The sequence below is a fragment of the Heloderma suspectum genome, chromosome 7 (assembly GCF_057233095.1).
Source record: "Heloderma suspectum isolate Gila_16-S chromosome 7, 16-S_ref, whole genome shotgun sequence".
Classification (NCBI taxonomy): domain Eukaryota; kingdom Metazoa; phylum Chordata; class Lepidosauria; order Squamata; family Helodermatidae; genus Heloderma; species Heloderma suspectum.
The window spans coordinates 25,643,605-25,666,633 of NC_139464.1; the positions used below are offsets into that span (position 1 = coordinate 25,643,605).

Here is a 23,029-nt window from a genome sequence, read left to right on the forward strand (position 1 = left end):
ACAGAAATTTTAAAACTCTACTTCTATTGACATACCCGAGGACTGAATTTGATGTTTTAATTCCTGTGAAGAATGTTTTTTTTTTATCCAGACCCTTTAATAAACCTTATGAGTTCTCCTTACCTGATATTCTGGCTTCTGAGGCAGATAAAACTGAAGGCTTGGATCCACTATTGGGCTATCCTGATTTCCTAGGGCTTTAGCCAGCTCACCCCAGCTTCCATATCCTGCACAGACAAAGTAGGGAGATATCAAAATAAACCTTTGAGGTTAAAAAAAATATGGTAACTCAACTACTATGCAAGCACTGAAAAATCAATCCCTGTAACCCCTTTATGTGACACAAGGACATGCTGTCCATATTTTAAAGATAGTAGAATGTAAGCACAGAACAGTGAAGAGATGTATAATCCAATGCTATGAATCCTATGCATCTTCACTTATACTTAAGTACCACAGTCTTAATGGGGATTACTCCCAGATAACAATCACATTTGTAGCAGGCCCCTTCCATCTGGCAAAGGTTAAATCCAGACAACACTACAGAAACCACAAAGGTTTACTACGACTACGACTATTTTTTTTTAGACGTATTAATGCACTTCTCTAAACTGCCTTTTCTAAGATTCCAGCAAGCTCAGGATACATACTGGTAAATAAATGGTATACAATACTAAAACTAGGAAAATCCCATCAGATGCTGGCACACAGAAATTTAGGGTGCAATCCTATGTATGTTTAAACAGAAAAAAGTCCTACAACTCCCAGCATTCCCATGGCTGGATGGGGAATGCTGGGAGCTGTAGGCCTTTCTTCTGTCTAAACATGCATAAAATTATGCCCTTAAAATATCTGTCTACTCCAGTATAATATCCCCAAATCACCCTAACTGCTAAAACAAGTTAGTCCTCTATTCAATTTGAACGTGGCTGTCAGGTGCCTGGGTCACTTTTTGCATAGCCTGTGCACTCTTAATAGTGTCCTTAGAATCTCTGTGCGTGCTGACTAAAGTCCTGCGCCACATGTAGGCAAGAATTCATGAATAAGAATAGAATGAACGTACCATAGCCACTAGCTCTGGTTTTCCATCCATAGTGGCCATTTAAACGAACTAGCACATGTTCTGTCATTATGGCAGGCCATAAGAACCACTGAAGTTACCTCCTAAGGATCCTGCATTATTTCCCCTCCTCAATTTTGGGCGGGGGGATCTGTAATCTCGACTTGATGCTACTGGTTCATCTACTCTGTGACAATGGGTCTGTATTGCAGGGATTATCATTGCCCTTCTGCTGCCATTGACCTACTTATTCTGATGTCACAGAAAGGGGCTGCCCAGATGAGTGTGTGTGTGTGTAGAGGAGGCAGGGAGAGGGAAACTGGACACTAGAGAGTCTCAGTTCCCAGGTCCAAGAGCATCCTGCGTGAAATTAAACCTCTATGGTGACGGATCTTGAAGAAACATGACACTTGCTGAAAGTAGAGTAACACTTGTCCAATAATTGTGCAACAAAATATGCAACCAGTACTCTTAATAACATTTCTACTGCAGCATTTGGTGCTGAAAAGTTGACTGCCCCGGGGTAGACAGACCCAGGGCTAGCATCAGTTGTTGGCAATATCGGTCATTTGCCAGAGCCTGTACCCTGGCAAGAGGCCCACCACCAACCAAAGCCCCCAAAACTGAGAGCTGATGCAGAGATTATTGGGCCATAGTAATGAGGAGAAGCAGCAGCCACTGCTGCCATTGCAGAAGAAGCCATGGTGGGGACTTGGTCCAAAGAAATAGGGTGGATGGGGAGTTGTAGCTGCTGCCGTTCCTCCTCCCTGCTGTAGCTGGCTAGCCTGAGCCACACTCCTCTCTTGTCCCTGGTAGCGGTGCCATCACTACTACTACTGATGGTTCCTCTTCCACCAGCAAAGAAGAGCAGTGCTAATGGACATGATTGCTATATAATATAATACTAAGTACTAGTAATATAATATAAAATATAATACTAGACCAAATGGGAGACATAGAATCAGAGGCATAAGAAGAGCTCAGCAGCTGAGTTGTCTTGGAAGGCTCAGGGTCTGGATATTTTTTTCAATGAGTAGGGGGGCGGTGAGAGATAGAAATTGTGTCTGTCCACTTCCAGCACTATGTATATAAATGTTATATGTACAGTGGTGAAAGTGGGCAGGCACATCACTAAATATTGGATGTGTTTGGATATCATGATAAGTATAGTTCACTGTGATGAGAATAAGCCTAGCTTCCACTGGGATTATGTGCTTCCCCTTCCCCTCCCCTGGTGTGCCTGTGAGATGAAGTTTGGAAGCTTTTGTTTCTATTTATTTATTTATTTATTTATTTATTTAATTTCTATACTGCCCAATAGCCGAAGCTCTCTGGGCGGTTCACAAAAATTAAAACCAAACAACGCACAATAAAACAATTGAAAATATATAGAACATTAAAACCACAATATAACAATACAACCACAATAAAACCTAGCAGCAGTGCAGGAGCTTAAAATACAGATTTAAAACAGCAAAGATAAAAATTTAGAAAGCTAAAATGCTAAAATGCCTGGGAAAATAAAAAGGTCTTCACCTGGCACCGAAAGGAATACAATGTAGGTGCCAGGTGAACCTCACTAGTGAGCTCATTCCAGAGCTGGGGTGCCACAGCAGAAAAAGCCCTCCTCCTAGTAGCCACCCGCCTCACTTCCTTTGGCAGAGGCTCACGGAGAAGGGCCGCTGACAATGATCTTAAGGTTTGGGCAGGCACATATAGGAGGAGGTGATCCTTCAGGTAACCTGGCCCCAAGCCGTTAAGGGCTTTGAATGTTAACACCAGCACTTTGAATCGGGCCCAGAAATGGACTGGCAGCCAGTGCAGCTGGAAAAGTACTGGCGTAATATGAGCTCGCAGGCCAGTCCCTGTTAATAATCTTGCTGCCCTGTTTTGGACCAGCTGAAGTTTCCGGACCGTTTTCAAAGGCAGCCCCACGTATAACGCATTGCAGTAATCCAGACGAGAAGTTATCAGAGCATGGATAACTGTAGCTAGGCTATCTCTGTCCAGATAAGGGCATAGTTGGTATACCAGCCTAAGCTGATAAAAAGTGTTCCATGCCACTGAGTTCACCTGTGCCTCAAGTGACAGTTCTGGATCCAAGAGCACCCCAAACTACGAACCTGATCCTTTAGGGGGAGTGCAACCCCCTCCAGAACAGGTTTGTCAAAAAAAATTTGATTAACCATAGCTTGTTGTATTGTCCAAACCTGACAAACTGTGGTCAATCTTAACTATGACTTCTTTGAAACAAGCCAACGTCAAGCCTATGAAGCTGGCTTGTTTCAACAAACCATGGTTAAGGTTAACCATAGTTTATGGTTTGGACATAATGCTAAACTGTGGTTAACTGAAGCAAAAGCTTAAAAACTTTTCCTGGCAGCCACATCAGAGGAGGAAAGGGCAGCATGGAAGCGTAGGACCTTGGAGGGAGGCTAAGCTCTGTCCTGTCATGAAAAACCATGGTTTATTGTGACATTCGGAATTGCCATTGTCAATGCCTAATGGTATTCTCCTAAAACATTCTCCTTGAAGGCCCCTTACACGGGGCAGAAAGGCACAGCAGAAATAATTTAAAAAGCATTCAATTTTTCACTTCCACAATAATGTTATGAGAGTACCAAAATTAAGGCAACTTACTTCCATTGCTAAATATTTGTTTAATGCATTAGTAATCACAGTATGTTTTATTATCCTGAAATCATGTATCCTTTCGCAATATTTCATTAATATGATTCATCCTCTAATCCCATTACCTTGTCAGCACAGATCTAATGAAGGAGGCTGTTCCCTATAAAAGTTCAAGCCTGGACAGTTAGGGCTTGTCACAATTTTAGGTAGTCCAGTTTTTCCCCTTAGTATTGTGTGGAGATCAGGCCTGGCTTAGTGGCAATGTCATATCCTGTTCACATGGAATGGAATAGTATGAAGGTGGGGTGTCACCTAATTTTTTAAAGCAACAAGTCCCAAGTCCCCATCACCCCCGTGTGTGTGTGTGCGCGCGCACACACACACACACACACACACACAGAAGATGTGCATGAGCAGAAAAGAATACAACCTTATATTTTAAATATATATAAATAAAAGGTTCACAGTATATTGCAGCAGGTTTGTGGTTCAGTGTTCCTGGTTTTGCCACTTTTTTCCGGAACTTTCCTGCTCTTTAGCAGTTCAGCAGGCTAAAGTTAAGCCTTTAAAGAATAGTAATTTTAAAAGCAAAATTCAGCCTTTAAGCACGTTGCAAAATGGCACAGACATGGGTGAAGATGGCTGTGTCATCCTCATGACAGAGGTGCTATCCAAGTGGAGCTTGTAGATACAATCCTATGCAGAGTTATCTGGGAGCTCCATTGAACACAGTGGGATGTACTTCTGAATAAACATGTCTAGGATCTCACTGTAAGTCACTTGTGCAGCTGTGTTCCATTCGGGAACTGTAAATTCAGCAGATGTAATAGCTGTGGGGTGAAAAATCATGTGTTCCCAGAGGAAATGTACTGCAATTTAAGTACTAGGAAAAACCAGTATCCTCACCACAGAAGGGGTACCTTGAAGGCACCTTTAATCTGCTGCAACAAATAAGTAACTATTATCCTTAAAAATTATAGTCTGGATAGGCTCTTAGTCTTTTAAAGTGTGGCAATACTCCCCACCCTGATATACTCCTCCTATAAAAACATGCCAGTCAGCATAAGGCAAATCCCTTCTAGCCCATGCTTTGAGAACTTAAGCTCAGCTATTTGTTTTCTCAGATGCTGGCTCTGAAGGACCACCAGTTTTGTTAGGAGAAACTGCATTCGTCGCAAAAATAGCACACACACAAAGTTATGGTAATAATGTGGAAATGTTCAAGTTTGGATCAGTATGCTCACATTAAGTGGCTTTCAGGTGTGGTAAGATGCTAGACCACTGATCTGTCAGCAGCATTGTGTGTGAAAATGCACTGAGGCTTAATTAAAATCAGAGAGGGAAATTAAAATACCTTGGAGCTATTTCAGTCTATCTGGCTATAACTCCAGAAAATTTCATACTAACTTGTCAATGCTGTTTTCCTCACAGTGACAGTATGAACTTGGGAGACCAGATGCAAAAGGCAGCATCTCTAATAGTATTATGTACCTGTAATAGTTGTACAGAAGGGGGAATTTTGACATTGCAGGTTATCATGCATAGGTGAAAAATGGTACAGGAGCCCTGTTGGACTTTGCTTCTGATTACCCTAGTATAAAAAGGGGTGATTAGCTGACAGAACTAGGGCTTAGGGTACAATCCTATGCATGTTTAGACGGAAAAATGTCATACAACTCCTAGCATTCCCCAGCCAGCTTGGTTGATTAACTGTACACATCCTTAGTTGACTAACTGTACACATTTGTTAATTAAATGATGAATTAATCAGTTAAATCTCCCTAAGACTTGCTTGTAAGAAGAAAACAAGGAAAAAAGTTGAAGCAGGCATAATTTCAAGAGGCATTCCTCAGGAAGTAATGCTTCTTCTGAGATGGCATGAGTCACTTGCAACTTTTATAAGTACTTTTAATTTAAAAGTTTTTTTAAAAAACCCATTTGTAGAACAATCCGAACCCCCACCGAAGACCAGCTGAGAGAGGCTGGGATGGGGCAGAAAATCTCCTCCATTGGCAGGGCAACCCATCTACCCCAGAGGCCCCCAATATGCATGCAAAAACCCCTGTTGGTGTAGGACTGGGGTGCAAAAAGTGTGGCCTGTGGGCAACCCCACAAGCCTTATCTGGTGGTCCCCCAGCATCTACCACAGCTAAGAAAAAAGCAGGAAAGAAACACTCTATGAACGGGCTCTATAGTTCCTGCCGTAGAAGCCTCATTCTTAAAGTCACTGGAGTATCCTAGGAAGAGTGCTTGAAGGTTCCTGCCTGCTTCCTAGTATTTATTTGTTTATTTATCTGTTACATTTAGAGTGGCTTGCATATGGCCTTATAGGCCCCTTCCAACCCTACTATTCTATGATTCTACTATTCTATTAAGTATTCACCCCCCTTTGACTTTTCCACATTTTGTTGTGTTATAACCTGGAATTAGAATGGATTTAATTGGCATTTTTACCATTTCATTTACACAACATACTTAATACTTTGAAGGTGCAAAATATTTTTATTGTGGCACAAAACTTAATTAATCAAAAACAAACTGACATTGTTGGTTGCATAAGTATTCACCCCCCTGAGTCAATACTTCGTAGAAGCATGTTGGGCAGCAATTACAACTGGGAGTGAGTCTCTGCCAGCTTTGCACATCTAGCTTCTGCAATTTTTGCCCATTCTTCATGGCAAAATTGCTCAAGCTCTGTCAGGTTGGAGGGGGACCATTGGTGAACAGCAATTTTCAAGTCTTGCCACAGATTCTCAGTTGGACTGAGGTCTGGGCTTTGACTGGGCCATTCTAGGACATTCAGGTTCTTGTTTTTAAACCACTCCAGTGTAACACTGGCTGTGTGTTATGGGTCACTATGCTACTGGAAAGCAAACTTCTGTCCCAGTCCCAGGTCCCTTGCAGACTGAAACAGGTTTTCCTCTAGAATTGCCCTTCCATCCATCTTGCCCTCAATCCTGACCAGTTTCCCAGTCCCTGCCAATGAAAAGCATCCCCACAAGGTGATGCTGCCACAACCAAGCTTCACCATGGGGATGGTGTTCTCAGAGCGATGAGCACTGTTGGCTTTGTGCCACACATAGCGTTTTGTGGTAAGGCCAAAAAAGTTCAATTTTGGACTCATAAGACCAGAGAACCTTTCCCCACATGCTTGCTATGTCTCCCACATGACTTTTGGAAAAATCCAAACGGGATTTGATTTTTTCCCCCCAGCAATAGCTTTCTTGTCACCACTCTTCCATAAAGCCCAGCTTTGTGAAGTTTCCAGGTGATAGTTGTCCCACAGATGGTTTCTCCCATCTCAGCTGTGGATCTCTCCAGCTCCTTCAGAGTTACCATTGGCCTCTTAGTTGCCCCCAGTTGACTAATGCCCTCCTTACCTGGTAACTGAGTTTTGGTGGACGGCCTTCTCTAGGTAGTTGTGGTTGTGCCATATTCTTTTCATTCTGTAATAATGGATTTAATGGTGCTCCGGAGGATGTTCATAGTTTGGGATTTTTTTTATAACCCAGCCCTGATTGGTGCTTCTCCAGAACCTTACCCTAGACTTGTTTTGATAGCTCCTTGGTCTTCATGATGCTATTTGCTTAGATATGCTCTCCAACAAACTCTGGGGCCTTCCAGAAATAGGTGTATTTAATCTGAGACCATGTGATACTTGAATTGTGCAGGTGGATTCCATTCAACTAATTATGTGACTTCTGAAGGCAATTGGTTGCACCAGAGCTTATTTAGGGGTGTCACAGCAAAGGGAGTGAATACTTATGCAATGCAGATTTTTCAGTTTTGGTTTGTAAATCATTTTGTAAAATAAGTAGACCCCCCCCCCCCACCACATTATGGACTATTTTGTGTAGATCAATGACAAGAAATTCTAATTAAATCCATTTTAATTCCAGGTTGCAACACAACAAAATGTGGAAAAGTCAAAGGGTGTGTGTGTTAATATTTACGCAAGGCAGTGTATATCCCACCTTTCCTCCAAGAAGCTTCCTGGTACATTCTGGAAACACTCTAGGAATGAGGCTTCTATTGCAGGTACCATAGAGCTCATTCCTACAGCATCGTTTCTTCATTTTTGGGGTGATGGGACCGAGGTGGCTGTTCAACACCTTGATGCTGTGACATCATGGAACAGATGCTTCTGCTGTGAGACCAAGTTCAGTTGCTGCTGGGGTGAGTCTGAGTGCTGTGTGCATGGGATTCCTTTCCTGATGGTCACCTGGGCCTTTATTATCGTCAGCAGCATCAGTATCTCTACGCTGCTTTTATGTGCCCAAAGTGGCCGAATAAACAGAAATAAATGTAACAATTCAAAAAATGTAATCAGCGCAGTTCCAAATAGCCCTATTGTCAATACATAATAAAATATCAATCTTTGCATAAAACCATAGCATAAAACAACTTTGCATAAAATACAAATAAATGACCTACCTCAACAATTTAAAACTAAACTGGAGAGAGAAGACGTAGCAGAATTTAAAGAAAAATTATGGAGAAACTAATTACAAACTAACTGTTTATGCTAAGAAATCAGACAAACGCTGCTTTTTGAATTAAGGTCCATCCTGCAGTTGTCAAAAGCACATCAGCATCTGTCGGAGAAAGAAGTTGTGACTCTTCTCTCCTTTAGTGAAGGCTCAGATTCTTGAGTTATCTGATTTTACCTCAGAAGAGGACAGCCTTTCTCAGATCATTTTCATACCGCAAAGAATAAACTAGTACTTCCCTTATCCTGTGGGGCTTTCTTGCTAAATACAAAGAGACTTGCTAGGACTGCAGAAGTGATTGTTAAGTGGTAGGTTCTTATAATGGAGGATGAGTTAAGGATGATGAAAATAGGTGAGCAGCACATTCTCATTGGGAATGCAGGAATCTTCCCTGGGAGTCTATAAAAGATTAGTGCTTCCCCCCTGAACTTCAGAAATGAGGAATACTGTGATGCAGCAAAGGCTGTGTGCAGAATCAAAACAGCCAATTGCTCGATCTTCTGGCTCACAGCTGCAACACAGATCTCATAAGAGAGGTGGTTGTGCAATGAAACACCCAATGTTATGTATCCACATGTATGCATCCACAAAATCCATTTTGCAAATCATGGTTTGGATGCAAAACATTGGACTGGATTCAGACTACATTAGTTGCATTTAGGTCCCAGTGACATTGTTGGACTTATGTTGGTCACAACTAACTTTTCACATGGATTTCAATGGGATCTACGTGTGACTAAGGGTGTCTCTACACCTCCAGTTTATTGCACATTCATGATTGGCCATTCACTGAATTGTGCGGGTCCGTTACATGACGTCATCGTCCAGTCATTATCCCACCATTTCCACCCACTATCCCGTGTTTTCCTCAAAAGATGTGGTATTTTTCCGAATATGCGCAAATGGAGTGCCATGACCTCCCCGTGTATTTCTCCCCTAGTGTGAATGAACCACTGTGTGCTGGTGGCTGTGGGCGATTGTTTTGGGTTGTTGGGGGTGCAGTCATGATGGTGAAGGCGATGACAACGGGCTGTGGAGCATGTTGCCTTCCTGTGCCTGCACCACTTTGGGTCCTTGCCATTTTTGGCCTGCAGCGTTCTGAACATAGCAGCAGGTCAGCAGAACGGCAAGGCAGCAGGTCAGCAGAGTGGCTGAGCAGCCTGCCGGCCTTCCAGGATGCCCCCCTGCTGCGCATTCCCCATGAGTAAACGGTTGAGTAAACAGCAGAGATTGTCGAAAACACTGAACAGGGAGGCAGGGGGCCCTGGGGAGATTGGTGGGGGGACTGTCTGCATGTCAGTCCCCATCCAACAGTAATGTGCAAGGGGAGGGAAAGGGGCAGAAACCAGGGAGGAGTTGTCGCTACACCCCAGGCGCGTGTAATGCTTTTTTGAGGAAAGATGACGATGCCTCTGAGCGGCATCACCACCCACATAGAAAGAAAGAAATGAAAAATAACATGACAGGAACAGCCATCTAAAGAGAACAACCCAGTTCTGCAATGATACTGGATGGGGAAAGAACCAGCATTGATGAGGAATTCTCCGCCTGTGTGTTGGAGCCCTATCTTAGTCTGGATCAAACCCACTGAGAGAACTGACCCAGAGAACCAATCCAGTGTATACTTCTGACAATCAATATTTCATTTATTTATTTTTTACATTTCTATACTGTCCAATAGCTGAAGCTCTCTGGTTCCCAACAATTAAAATCATAAAATACCAATATGATAAAATATAATATAAAAATGTAAAAGTACAGTATAAAATAAAAATTAAAAAAAAACACCTAATAGCAGTGCAAAAATTTAAAATACAGTGACAGATTTAAAACAGAATCTCAAAGCCTAAAATGCCTGGGAATATAAGGTCTTCACCAATATAATGACCATCTGTTGGGAAGCTGCAGCAGTTCTCAGCCTTCTGAACCCCATATGAACCCCATGCTGTAAGTGGATGGTGGGCCATTATGTTTAGTGAGCAAGTCTACAAGCTGGAAATTAAGAATCTGGCAGACCCTTGGCTGTAGAAGGGTAGAAGATGCATAGATGCTTTGTATCCATAATACAGGCACAAGTCAAGTTTATTTACTTAGAGTAAATAAATGTGTTGCATACAGTTTCAGACAAACAAGGACAGAAAACATTACTGGATGAATCAATTAAGCAATCAATATGTTCTGTTAAGCACCTGGTGTTGTGATTATCTGAATATGTATTTTTTTCCATCTGATCCTGTAACTAATGCTGGTTCCCTTCCTGGTGTGTCCTGAGGTTGCCTATCTGATACATTAAGAGAAGACAGAGGAGGGCATGGAGGTAGATTATATTTTATGGTGTAGCAGTATCTAGGCAATATTGCAGCATACACAAGATTACGTTGCTGGGATCCATTGCTCTCTTTCCATTTGGTTCATGCAAAAACCAAAACCAAACAAAAATTCTTCCATCAGCAAGCAGGTCCCAGTGGTTTCCGAAGTATTAAAAAGGAGGCTGGGCAGCCAGCCAGTTGTTTATAAACCCATAAAGAAAGCCTAGAATGAAGCTAGGCCTACATGTTGCAGAATAGGAGGCTCTTTGGAGGTAATCTAATTCATGCTTTTGCATTTGCAGAATCAAGCCTTTGATGTCATCAAGGCTATCGATTCATGTGTTGAAGTCCACCAGGAAAGCAGCTGGGCTTGTTTTACTGATTCACTGAAGACAATGGTTAGCTTAGGGCAGCCTTCCCAAGCTGGTGCCCTCCAAGAGTTGTGGACTCCAACTCCCAGAAGCCCCAGCCAGCATAGCCAGTGATCAGGAATTCTGGGAGTTGCACTCCAAAATATCTGGAGGGCACCAGGTTGGGGAAGACTGGCCTAGGTATGAAGCAGGAACAGCAAATTCAATACCAGGTTACCAGTGTAAATTACATTATTCTCAGGGTTGCTGCAGTTATCACTTGATGATAATATATTGTTGGCCCAATTTACATGTGCTGTGCAGAACCATTGAAAAACTGTTTACTCACAGTCAGAGTTCACATCACACTGATACCATATGGAAGCACCAATTGGATTGGCTGACCCTCTGGCATAATTACCTCCCATACCTGACTTTGGCATAGGGAAGTAATCAGCACTTCAGTGTGTTACCAGTGCAATATCAAACCCAACAATGGGGAAGCAATGTTCTGGTGGCTATGAAATGTAATCTGAACTATAATCTTACTTTATCCACAGTAACTCTATTAGGTAGGCTAAGCTGAAAGAATGACTATCCACAGATATCCATGGCTGAGAACACACTTAAATCTAGTCACCCAGGTTCAAAAGGAACACACAGTTGCTGTAAGAGGAGACTGGACAGTAAAGAAGCACACTTTTCCTTTGGTTGTAACCTACACAGGTTTGGGGGACTTTAGGACAGATTGGATGTACTGCCTGCATAAATTTTGTTCTTTAAAAATTGGTGATAATTGCAAATGCTCAGGCACTTTTAAATTATATTCCTGTGATGTAGAGATTAACAGATGGACAGCAAAACTGGACTATGACAGCCCAAACACTTGTAAAGAAACGTATACTCCAAGCCTGGAAGGAAAAATACCCACCACCTATCTTTTTCCCACCGTAAAGAAAAAAGTGGTGAGAAAATATAGGAGGGTTATGAGTGGAAGATGTCGTTGCCTGGAAAAACACCCCACCCCTTTAAAATTCTGTGAATGAAGCAGGCTGATAGTGTGGAAGTACCTTGGAATAAGACTGGCATTACTGTATGCTTCCTTTTGCAGAACCCTGGCAAGAAGAAAGCACTTGTCCACAGTGTAACATGCCATGGTCATTCTGTGCTTTACCTCAGCCATTTTTCTATGGCACAAAGATGGAGACTTGATCTACATAGTAAACTGGGGAGTGACTGCAATGATGCTGCCATATGGGATTGGCAGGCGTTACTAACTGGGGAAGGAGCTTCACTTCACAACAAAGCACTTTTGATATATGTTGTACACATGTTCTTACTGATGAAACAAAGCTGTCTTTGATAATATGCTGTCCTACCTTTTACTGAACAGTTATTGCAAGGTAGTTTTAATACTTTTCAAACATCGTTACTAGGTCCAGGACAGAAACAGGACTGACCAGCCAGGCTGTTTGTTTTGGATCTATTCTATGAAGGTGACAAAGACGCTTTCACAGGAAAACACACTTCTCAGTGTACAACATCCTTGTTGCTTCGCCTTCAGAGCAATGCCACTGAAATAAACAGAGGCTTTTCCAGTTAATTCATTTATAGCATAATGAATGTGCAGTGGCTATTTATTTGTTACTAGAGATCTAAATGTTATTCCCTAGGTAGCATTCTTGCTGTGGGGATGGTGTATTCTCTTAGCAAACTTCATCTTTTTGTTGTTGTTGAGAAAAGTGTGGTCCTTGCTACCTAGCTAGCATACAAGTTGCTATTGTTGCTTTGTGGGATATGGTTACAAGAATGTGACACAATTCCTGACTCCCATGCCTCCACCACTCTTTGCACTTTTAAGAAGTTTCATTTTTGGAAATTCATTAAAGACTGATTTCCACCCCCCACCTCCCTCAATACACTCGAGCACGGAAATGCTCATGTAGCCTATAGAAAAAGCAAAATTGAGCAAGTATCATTCCCTTCAAGGCAGTAATGCCCCACCATTTCAGAAATGTTTTGCTTTTTTCTCCTTTTTATGAAAGAAGCATTTTCCCCTCTTAAGGAATGAAGTTGTTCAGCTACCCTGCTTCAGATATGGGGGGGGAGGCGGAGGAGCAAATATGGCTTGCATACCAAGCAATCCCACTACGCCTGGTTAGCCAATCATCCTTAATCTGAAAAACTCTTAAATGCATAGCACAACCGTGATAAAAATTTCTTATAATTTTTCAAGAAGTTATTTTTCAAAAATGGAAATCATACCATGTCAGAAATTCACACACTGAAGCATCTGAAAGAAAGTGTCAAAATGAAGCACATAAAAAAGCACAGTAATTATAGATACATAGTCTACAGCAACATGACTAGTGGTAAGGGAATACCACAAAGGTCTTCCTTCTTTAGTTTGTTTATATAAAACTCTGAAACAAAGAGAAAATTACTCAGAGAACATGCTAACACCTTTACCACTTTCTAAAATGTTCCAGTGGTATAAGCAGTGTATTGCTAAGACTATTTTCACTCATGCAGCTTAATTCAGCTAGTGCTGAAATAATTCTAAAATGCAAAATGTAAAACAGAGATTGGCTAGAACATATATTCAATTTCTCTTACACAGTTTATTCCACATTAACATCATTTGTATGTGACACAAATAACGCTAAAGAAGATCAAGTTGAAGATCTGATGAACTCTCCAAGAACTAGGGCAACTATCCACTGGAACTCTGGGCTGTATTTTCCTCTATGGTAAAAAGGAAAATAAAGTACAAGGGGGAGAAATAGGGAAGGGGAGAAAATGACCCATAATTTAGCAGGAAAATGCAGCTGCTACCATTTGTTTGTAATGGCACCGACGAAACAGTGATGATTGTGCATACACAACATTGGGAATCATATTCTTAACATTAAACTGGGACATCTGTCAAGATATCACCTTCAAGTGAAATGAAGGACCTGTATTAACGCAAGACATTTTGCAACTTGAAAGACAACACATGAATTAAAAGTGGCTATTCCAATATTGCCTGCCTAAGGATTCAAATGGAATACTTTGAAGTTAAGGGCCAAACTAGACAATGGGTTGGCCTCCAAATTTATGCTGGGTCAACTGCGCTAGTGGAAGTGGACTTCCCTGCCCTCTCCTTTCTACGGTAGCCCCTGAAAATACTAAACAGGGAGTCAGGACACTCTGCTGAATTGGGTAAGCTGTGATGTGTGGGGGATCCCCCAAAACTGGGCGGATGGACAGAGTTCCCGTGAGTGGCGCCCTCTCTCTCACAAAAGGTCACTTCCTCTTGCAGAAGGCAGATCCTGGCTCCAACCCAAAAATGGAGATCCTCAACTGGATCTCTCTTACTATTTGGGCGAAAAGCACTCAAGGGGATCAGGACCTCAGCACTGTGGTGGAGGGCAGTTAACCCTTTCCCCTGTGTTATTTTTCTGAAAACCAGCCCCTTCCCTAAGTTGCTCTTTGCCCATGAATGGAACACAATTCAACTGAATGCTAGCTTTGGATTTGCATGCTAACTTAGGGTGTTAACCGGAGGCCTGTTTCCACAAGCGATTTACTTTGAAATGGCTGCATGTGGAGGTCCTTAGCAATACATGATGTCGTAGCCATCCAGCAGCCACACTGGAGCTTATCGCGGAAAAGCCAGATTTCCTGAGACTGCTTATAGTCCAATTCTTTTTCTTAATTTGGCTTGTCCGCACTTCTGTTGTGGTGTACACCAACCCTCCGCATTTACTCCAGTATGTTAGCCCTGTCCAGAGCTGTGCCTTTCACTGTGACCCCAGTCAGGGGGTGTTTCCCCAGTGTTTTCCCTGATGTTTCCTCCATTTCCTGGCTGGGAACCAGAGTTCTTTTTTTTTTTTAAAGAGTAAAGGATTAAACCGAAACAGCATGACATTGCGAACCCGAAGTAAGCACTCCACTTTCACCAGCAGCTGCTGCCTGTGGCCTGTGAACTGTACATTTAAAGTCATTACTCCATCAGGGGCTAAGGCTTACACTACTAAAAGTGCTGTGAGGTGGCGTGTACATCTATAAGTTCCTGGCCAGATTGCAGTTCCAGAGGTAGTTACCGCAGAATCCTCAGTTGAGCATTTAGAAAGCATCACTATCATGCAATAGCAAAAAAAGCCCCAGTCTCCAGCACACTTCTACCCCCCCTTGCTATCTCATTATAACACCATTGTCCATTTCTCCAGGAATACGCACACCCTCTATGTCAGTATCTTGCGTTCACTGTATAACTCTATCTCGAAATAACACTATCATGCATTTGTGCTATCACATGATAGCGCATGAATTTAGGGGTTCTCCTAATGCAGAATCCTGGTTTTTAGAGGGAAAGGAAAAAAAATGGGCAGAATTGGGCATAGGTCAGGAAGCCTACTCAGAAGTAACTCCCACTGCGGTCAATGAGGCTTGTTCCCGAATTTAATGTGATTGCCATTAAGCCCAAAACACTAAGTAGACCTAGGGTACATCATGTATTAATCAGGTGAAAGGCACAGTAACTACCTTAATGTCTGTGAGGTGCTATTCCCAAAGCTGTGTGTCTCTGCTGTTTGGTTCAAGGCTTTTTGGGAGTAATTAATGCCAGCTTCAATCCTTTGCATCATTGCCTAACTGGAGCTCCAGGGGGCAGAAGAAAGGGGAACAGAGCCTGGAGGGGGGAGCCTCTCTTATTGGTTGAGTAGCCCCTGTAAGTCTGATGACGTTCACTTTCAATCCCCCCACCCCACCTGGAAGTATGTTTCTGTTGGCAACTTATAATGGTGTGGTGCACTTCTTCGTGGAGCCCTGTGTGGAGCCATGCCAATTCTATGAAAAATCCAGTATTCCCCTGTTTGCTTCACCCTTCCGTTTTCATGGAAACATGGCCTAGATGACAGTTTAGTTAGAGTTATCTTTGCTGTAGTCTGAAATATTTTTTGTATGGGGTATCATCCACTGTGAAGCTAAAACAGCCACTAACAAAAATGAGCAGGGGAGAGGTGCTATCTTCATTGCAACATTTTAAAGCACCATTTAACACTCTTGATTATATTACTAATCTTTACAATAAATTTCCAGAGTCAAATATCATTTCACAATTGAAATTCATAATCAAAAAGTACATCCCAAATTAGTTGCCTCAGATTGCCAGGACGTATACTTTGTTGTTGTTCAGTTGTTAAGTCGTGTCTGACTCTTCGTGACCCCATGGACCATAGCATGCCAGGCCTTCCTGTCCTCCGCTCTTTCCCGGAGTGTGCTCAAATTCATATTCATTGCATCGGTGATGCTATCTAGCCATCTCATCCTCTGTCGTCCCCTTCTCCTTTTGCCTTCAATCTTTCCCAGCATCAGGGTCTTTTCCAGGGAGTTTTCTCTCCGCATTAGGTGGCCAAAATATTTGAGCTTCAGCTTCAGTATCTGTCCTTCCAATGAGCACTCAGGGTTGATTTCCCTTACGATTGACTGATTTGACCTCCTGGCAGTCCAGGGGACTCATAAGAGTCTTCTCCAGCACCACAGTTCGAAGGCATCAATTCTTTGGCGCTCAGCCTTCCTTATAGTCCAGCTCTTACAGCCATACGTTGCTACTGGGAAAACCATAGCTTTGATTATACGAATCTTTGTCGGCAAGGTGATGTCTCTGCTTCTTACTATGCTGTCTAGGTTTGCCATAGCTTTCCTCCCAAGGAGCAAGCGTCTTTTAATTTCATGGCTACAGTCACCGTCTGCAGTGGTCTTGGAGCCCAAGAAAATAAAATCTGTCACTGCTTCCATTTCTTCCCCTTCTATATGCCAGGAAGTGATGGGGCCAGATGCCATGATCTTCGTTTTTTTAATGTTGAGTTTCAAACCAGCTTTTGCACTCTCCACTTTCTCCCTCAACAAGGGCTCTTTAGATCCTCTTCGCTTTCTGCCATCAGGGTGGTATCGTCTGCGTATCTGAGGTTGTTGATAATTCTCCCAGCAATCTCAATTCTGACCTGTGATTCAGCCAACCCGGTGTTTCTCATGATGTACTCTGCATATAAATTAAATAAGCACGGCGACAATGTGCAGCCTTGTCGTACTCTTTTCCCAATTTTGAACCAATCGGTTTTTCCATGTCCGGTTCTTACTGTTGCTTCTTGTCCCTCATACAGGTTTCTCAGGAAACAGGTAAGGTGGTCTGGTACTCCCATCTCTTTAAGAATTTGCCACAGTTTGTTGTGATCCACACAATCAAAGGCTTTAGCGTAGTCAATGAAGCAGAAATAGATGTTTTTCTGGAATTCTCTGGCTTTCTCCATGATCCAGCAAATGTTGGCAATTTGATCTCTAATTCCTCTGCCTCTTCGAAACCCAGCTTGTATTTCTAGTAGTTCTCGGTTCACATGCTGCTGAAGCCTAGCTTGTAGGATTTTGAGCATAACCTTGCTGGCATGTGAAATGAGTGCAATTGTACGGTAGTTTGAACACTCTTTGGCATTTCCCTTCTTTGGAATTGGAATGTAAACTGACCTTTTCCAGTCTTGTGGCCACTGTTGAGTGTTCCAAATTTGTTGGCATATTGAGTGCAGCACTTTAACAGCATCATCTTTTAGGATCTTAAATAGCTCAGCTGGAAGACTGTCATCTCCGCTAGCTTTGTTGTTAGTAATGCTTCCTAAGGCCCACTTGACTTCATGCTCTAGGATGTCCGGCTCAAGTTCAGTGACTGCACTATCATGGCTATCAGGGACATTAAGATCTTTCCTATATAGTTCTTCTGTGTATTCTTTCTACCTCTTCTTAATCTCTTCTGCTTCTGTTAGGTCCCTACCTTCTTTGTCCTTTATCATGCCCATCTTTGCACAAAACGTTCCCTTGATATCTCTGATTTTCTTGAAAAGATCTCTAGTCTTTCCCATTCTATTGTTTTCCTTGATTTCTTTGCATTGTTCATTTAAGAAGGCCTTCTTGTCTCTCCTTGCTATTCTCTGGAACTCTGCATTCAGTTGGATATATCTTCCCCTTTCTCCCTTGCTTTTCGCTTCCCTTCTTTCGTGAGCTACTTGTAAAGCCTCATCAGACAGCCACTTTGCTTTCTTGCATTTCTTTTTCTTTGGGATGGATTTCGTTGCTGCCTCCTGAACAATGTTACGGACCTCCGTCCATAGTTCCTCAGGCACTCTTTCTATCAGGTCTGATCCCTTAAATCTTCCTCATCTCCACTGTATATTCATAAGGGATATGATTTAGGTCATACCTGAATGGTTTAGTGGTTTTCCCTATGTTCTTCCATTTAAGCCAAAATTTTGCAACAAGAAGCTCATGATCTGAGCCACAGTCAGCTCCAGGTCTTGTTTTGACTGACTGTATGGAGCTTCTCCATCTTTGGCTACAAAGGACATAATCAATCTGATTTCGATATTGACCATCTGGTGATGTCCATGTGTAGAGTCACCTCTTGTGCTGTTGGAAAAAGAGTGTTTGCTATGATCAGCGTGTTCTCTTGGCAAAACTCTATTAGCTTTTGTCCTGCTTCATTTTGTACACCAAGGACATGTTTGCCTGTTATCCCGGTGATTTCTTGACTTCCTACTTTGGCATTCCAATCCCCTATGATGAAGAGGACATCTTTTTTTGGTGTTAGTTTTAGAAGGTGTTGTAGGTCTTCATAGAACCGATCAACCTCAGCTTCTTCGGCATCAGTGGCTGGGGCACAGACTTGAATTACTGTGATGTTGAATGGTTTGCCTTGGATTCGTACTGAGATCATTGTAACGTTTTTGAGATTGTACCCCAGTACTGCTTTTCCCACCCTTTTATTGATTATGAGTGCTACTCCATTTCTTCTAAGGGATTCTTGCCCACAGCAGTAGATATGATGGTCACCTGAATTAAATTCGCCCATGCTTGTCCATTTTAGTTTGCTGATTCCCAAGATGTCGATGTTCAGTCTTGCCATCTCATGTTTGACCACCTCCAGCTTACCTTGATTCATTGATCTTACATTCCAGGTTCCTAAACAATATTGTTCTTTACAGCATCGGATTTTCTTTTCACCACCAGACACATCCACAGCTGAGTGTCCTTTTGGCTTTGGCCCAGCCTCTTCACTCTTTCTGGCGCTACTTGGAAATTCCTTCTGCTCTTCCCCAGTAGTATATTGGATACCTTCCGACCTGAGGGGCTCATCTTCCGGCATCATATCTTTTAGCCTTGTGATACGTTCCATGGGGTTTTCTTGGCAGGAATACTGGAGTGGGTTGCCATTTCCTTCTCCAGTGGACCACATTTTGTCAGAACTGTCCGCCATGACCTGTCCGTCTTGGGTGGCCCTGCATGGCGTAGCTTATGGCTTCACTGAGTTACACAAGCCCCTTCGCCACAACAAGGCAGTGATCCATGAAGGGGAATTATACTTTAGAGATGCACAGATACTGCAACAGCCTCTAATAATATCAGTATTGTTTATAAGCTAGCAGTTAACTGCTTGACCTATTCTTTTACAGTGTTGACACATAATTTCACTTGAGGTATGTCTACTGTGATGTTGATCTCTGGCTATGTATTTCCTTAACAAAGTTCAGGAAGGCGATAGTTCTTACAATCTTTATTAGAGTGTTGTTGTACATGGATATCGAACTCAGTCATTTACCACAACCACTCCACTTATGTGAAGACTATGCAGCGTGTTTATGGACCTACCAATAGATCCAATTCTCCCTTCTGTCCAACCCTGGCTTAAGGGATGTATCATGCAGGGCAGGCTGAATGGCATAGACCTCTTTTCTCTAACACCTTGCTGCTGCTGCTCTTCACATTCCAGCACCGGCTGCATGTTTCTTAAGGGCAGCTGTCACTTTTATCTTGCAAGTAAGGATAAAAAATGGTGTTAAAAGTAAGCAGGTAGTCCTATTTCCGGACAATAGAATTGTCCGTCTAAAATGTTAATTCTGTAGCTGCTACAGAGAAACAGACTGCAGGTTGCCTGGGTCCTGCTGCTAGAATTCCTGATTTAAGTGACTTGTGTGCCGCCTAACAGTCAGAAAAAGTATTTTTAAATCCCTCTGTCTTTCTCATTGAGGATAATGCAAAGGTTCTTATTTCTGGGACAGTTGAGGAACAAGTATAAATCAGAGGAAGTTATAATAAACTTTAGACTGTAAAGCAACTTGAGAATACCAGTGTGGGGCCAAATGATACTACAGTAGAGTTTTAAAGGAGGCTGAATGTGAAATAGTCAGGATACCAAGGATGAAATACAATTCCAAGCAGCAACTGCTTCCACTGGTATGAAAACAAATGTGTATGACACAGAGATATCTGTATATAACCCGAATACTTCAGAGAAGCCCTGTTGCTTCTTTGAAGGTTAGGGAAGCTTTGAGAAAGTTCATGTGCATCATGACACTCTTGAGGCTACATATGCTCTGACAGAACCACAGCTGCAGAGGGCACATGGACAAAGGCTAGGCCCAGTAACAGGCAAGTACCCACTAAGGAAGGCTCAGTAATCTGAGATGGCAAAACATCTCTAAGGCACAGCATTATCATAAGTTACTAATGGGCTGGAAGTAGCTCTCAGCAGAACAACATTTTCCCTCTAGGCCCCACCACAGAAAACTGCTTGGCTAGCATCTCCCATCCTCAGCAGCCTTCTTTTTCCTTTCAACTCCTCTTTCTAGCCTTCTTCATGATAAGCCTTCCTCAACATGCTATTATGTTTGAGCTGTGTTGTTGTAAGCTGCTTTGAGGGTCTTTGGGTGGGAACATGGCCAGTGAATTTAAGCATACCTTTTAAAAATGACTTTTAATATAACATTTTCTGGGTCTCTCCTTTCTGTGGCTACCAACACTTCTACAGTAATATATGCCCCACTCCCCTCATATACACCTCTCTGATCCTTTGTGGAGCCCTCTTCTTTCTCAGAGTCATCCCTCTCCAGTTTCTCTGTGGGCTCCAACTCTATTTTTTACATCATCACTACTTCTCTCTCTTTCTCTATAGTCTACAAAACTCTTAAAAGAGTCAAAAGGAAATGCAACACGATGGCATTAATAAATGATAGCCAGACCCCTCATTACCCTATCATCTCCTCTTTTCAAGCGAGTAAGCGATCTGCCTTTGTGAAGGCACTGACAATGACCCAAGTGCAACCACAACATTTTCATCCCATGTTGGGAAATGGTTAATAGAGAAGGCTGCAAAACAACCTTCCACCAACGTTAGCACTTGAAAATATGTGGGTGTGCAAGCCAAGACTTGTCTTTCATCATCAGTTACTGGCTCAGATATAGGCCACAGGGAATTCCTTTGGGGGCTCAGATTATGCATCGCCTTTTGTTGTCTGCAGTTTGCAAGACAATCATAACTACATCAATTCCTGATCTCAGGTCAGTGTGTCTACATGAGAGCTAATTGTGGCCCAATGGACAGAGGGAGGGAACTACATCAAGCTTCACATGCAATGGATTCAGGGGCCATGGGCAAATCAGCGTTGTTCAGCCTCAGTTCCCTACCAGTAAAAAAGGAGATTTATGAGCGTGCACACACACACACACACACACACACACACACACACCAAAAAATGCTTTTTATCTTTAAAGTGCCTTATTTATTTATAATACTTGTATACTGTTTGATATAACAAAATCTCTAAGTGGTTTACATGGCAAAACAAACAAGTATCAGAAACAATAACACAATTTAAAAATAACAATAGAATCAAATGGAGTAGCATCATGACATGGATTATAAGCCAGAGCCAGCTTGCATAAACAGGCAAGTTTTCAGGAGGACTTTAAAACTCGCCACATTTCTGCCTCCTGAACCACACAGGGGAGGGAGTTCCAGAGGGTGGGTGCTACTTAGAGAAGGCCCTCTTTCTAGATGTCACATGGTGACATTCCATTGGTCACAGAATAACTAGCAAGGCCTCCTCTGAAGATCTTAAAGGTCAGGTAGGTGTCCCTCTGGAGCTACAACTGGTCCCCATTCTCTCTGCACACAGGAAGATGGGGGAAACAGATCTTTTTAATTTGGCTTTTTAAATCGTGGTCATGGTTAAGGTTGTTTTTAACATTTTACTATGTTTTCTTCTTTGTGTTTTGTGTTTTCTGAATTTTTTTAAACCATTTTTATTAGTTTTTCTAGAAAGGTAGTATAGAAATGTTTAAAATAAATAAATATATAGGAGAAGGTGGTCTGCTAGGTACCCTGGTCCCAAATTGTGTAGGGCTTTGTATGTTAACAACAGAACTTTGAGCATGGCTCAAGTAGCTAACAGGCAGCCAATGCAGTTCTTTTAATAGAGGTGTAACATGCATATCCCTGGGTGACCTACTGAGCACCCTAGCTGCTGCATTCTGCATTAGCTGCAACTTTGGAACCAGGCGCAAGGGCAGTTCACATAACATGCATTACAGTAGGCTAATTGTGAGGTTGCCAGTGCATGAACCATGGTGGCTAGGCTATCCCTATCCAGGAACAGGTGTAATTGTCATACAAGGTGAAGTTGGTAGTTAATGCTCCGAGCCACTGTGGTCACCGAGGCCTCCAATGACAAAGACAGATCCAGGAACACACCAGGAACTATGTACCTGTTCCTTCAGAAGGACTGCAACCCCATCCAGGTAAATAATCCCATTTCTGGACCTGGGAACAACCCATCCATACAGTCTCTGCTTTATCAGGGTTCAGTTTCAGTTTATTAGCCCTCATTCAGTCCATGATTGCATCCAGATATAGGAACCATATGGGTAAGTCTGGGGCTTGATGGTACTAAATACGGATGGGTGAGAAAACTGTTTGTTTTTTTACAAGAATTTATCCAATTTGCACCTCCTGGACCTGAACAGGGACCTGAGTACAATCTGCAATCTGTACATTTTTGAAGTTACTATGTGATTCATGCAGTAACAAAAATGCATTTGAAAAATGGATATGAAAAATTTGTTCGTTTGAAAAATATTGCGCACAAACATGCTTTAGTGAATTGGAGAAAAATGTGCATAATTGATGTGTACATCTGGAAAAATGCACACAAAATATGCACAATTTTTCATGCAACAGCCCCTCACAACCCCCCCCCCCCCCGGAATCCAATACAGATATGAGTCAGAATGAGCTTCAAGGTGGAAATCAGAAAACTTCAATGAGCTTGCGTTTTGCAAAGTCATACATCCCCCATACTAAACTGCCTGGACAGTTGCTAC

General features: G+C 42.3%; 1 protein-coding gene across 1 annotated transcript in view; it reads right to left on the bottom strand.

Annotated features, from left to right (window-relative positions):
- B4GALNT3 (beta-1,4-N-acetyl-galactosaminyltransferase 3) overlaps positions 1-23,029 on the bottom strand; it is a 119,706-nt gene that overhangs the window by 41,262 nt on the left and 55,415 nt on the right. The window contains exon 2 of the mRNA XM_084809337.1: positions 124-227. Coding sequence (XP_084665463.1) covers positions 124-227 — 104 coding nt within the window. The remainder of the gene's footprint in view (positions 1-123; positions 228-23,029) is intronic.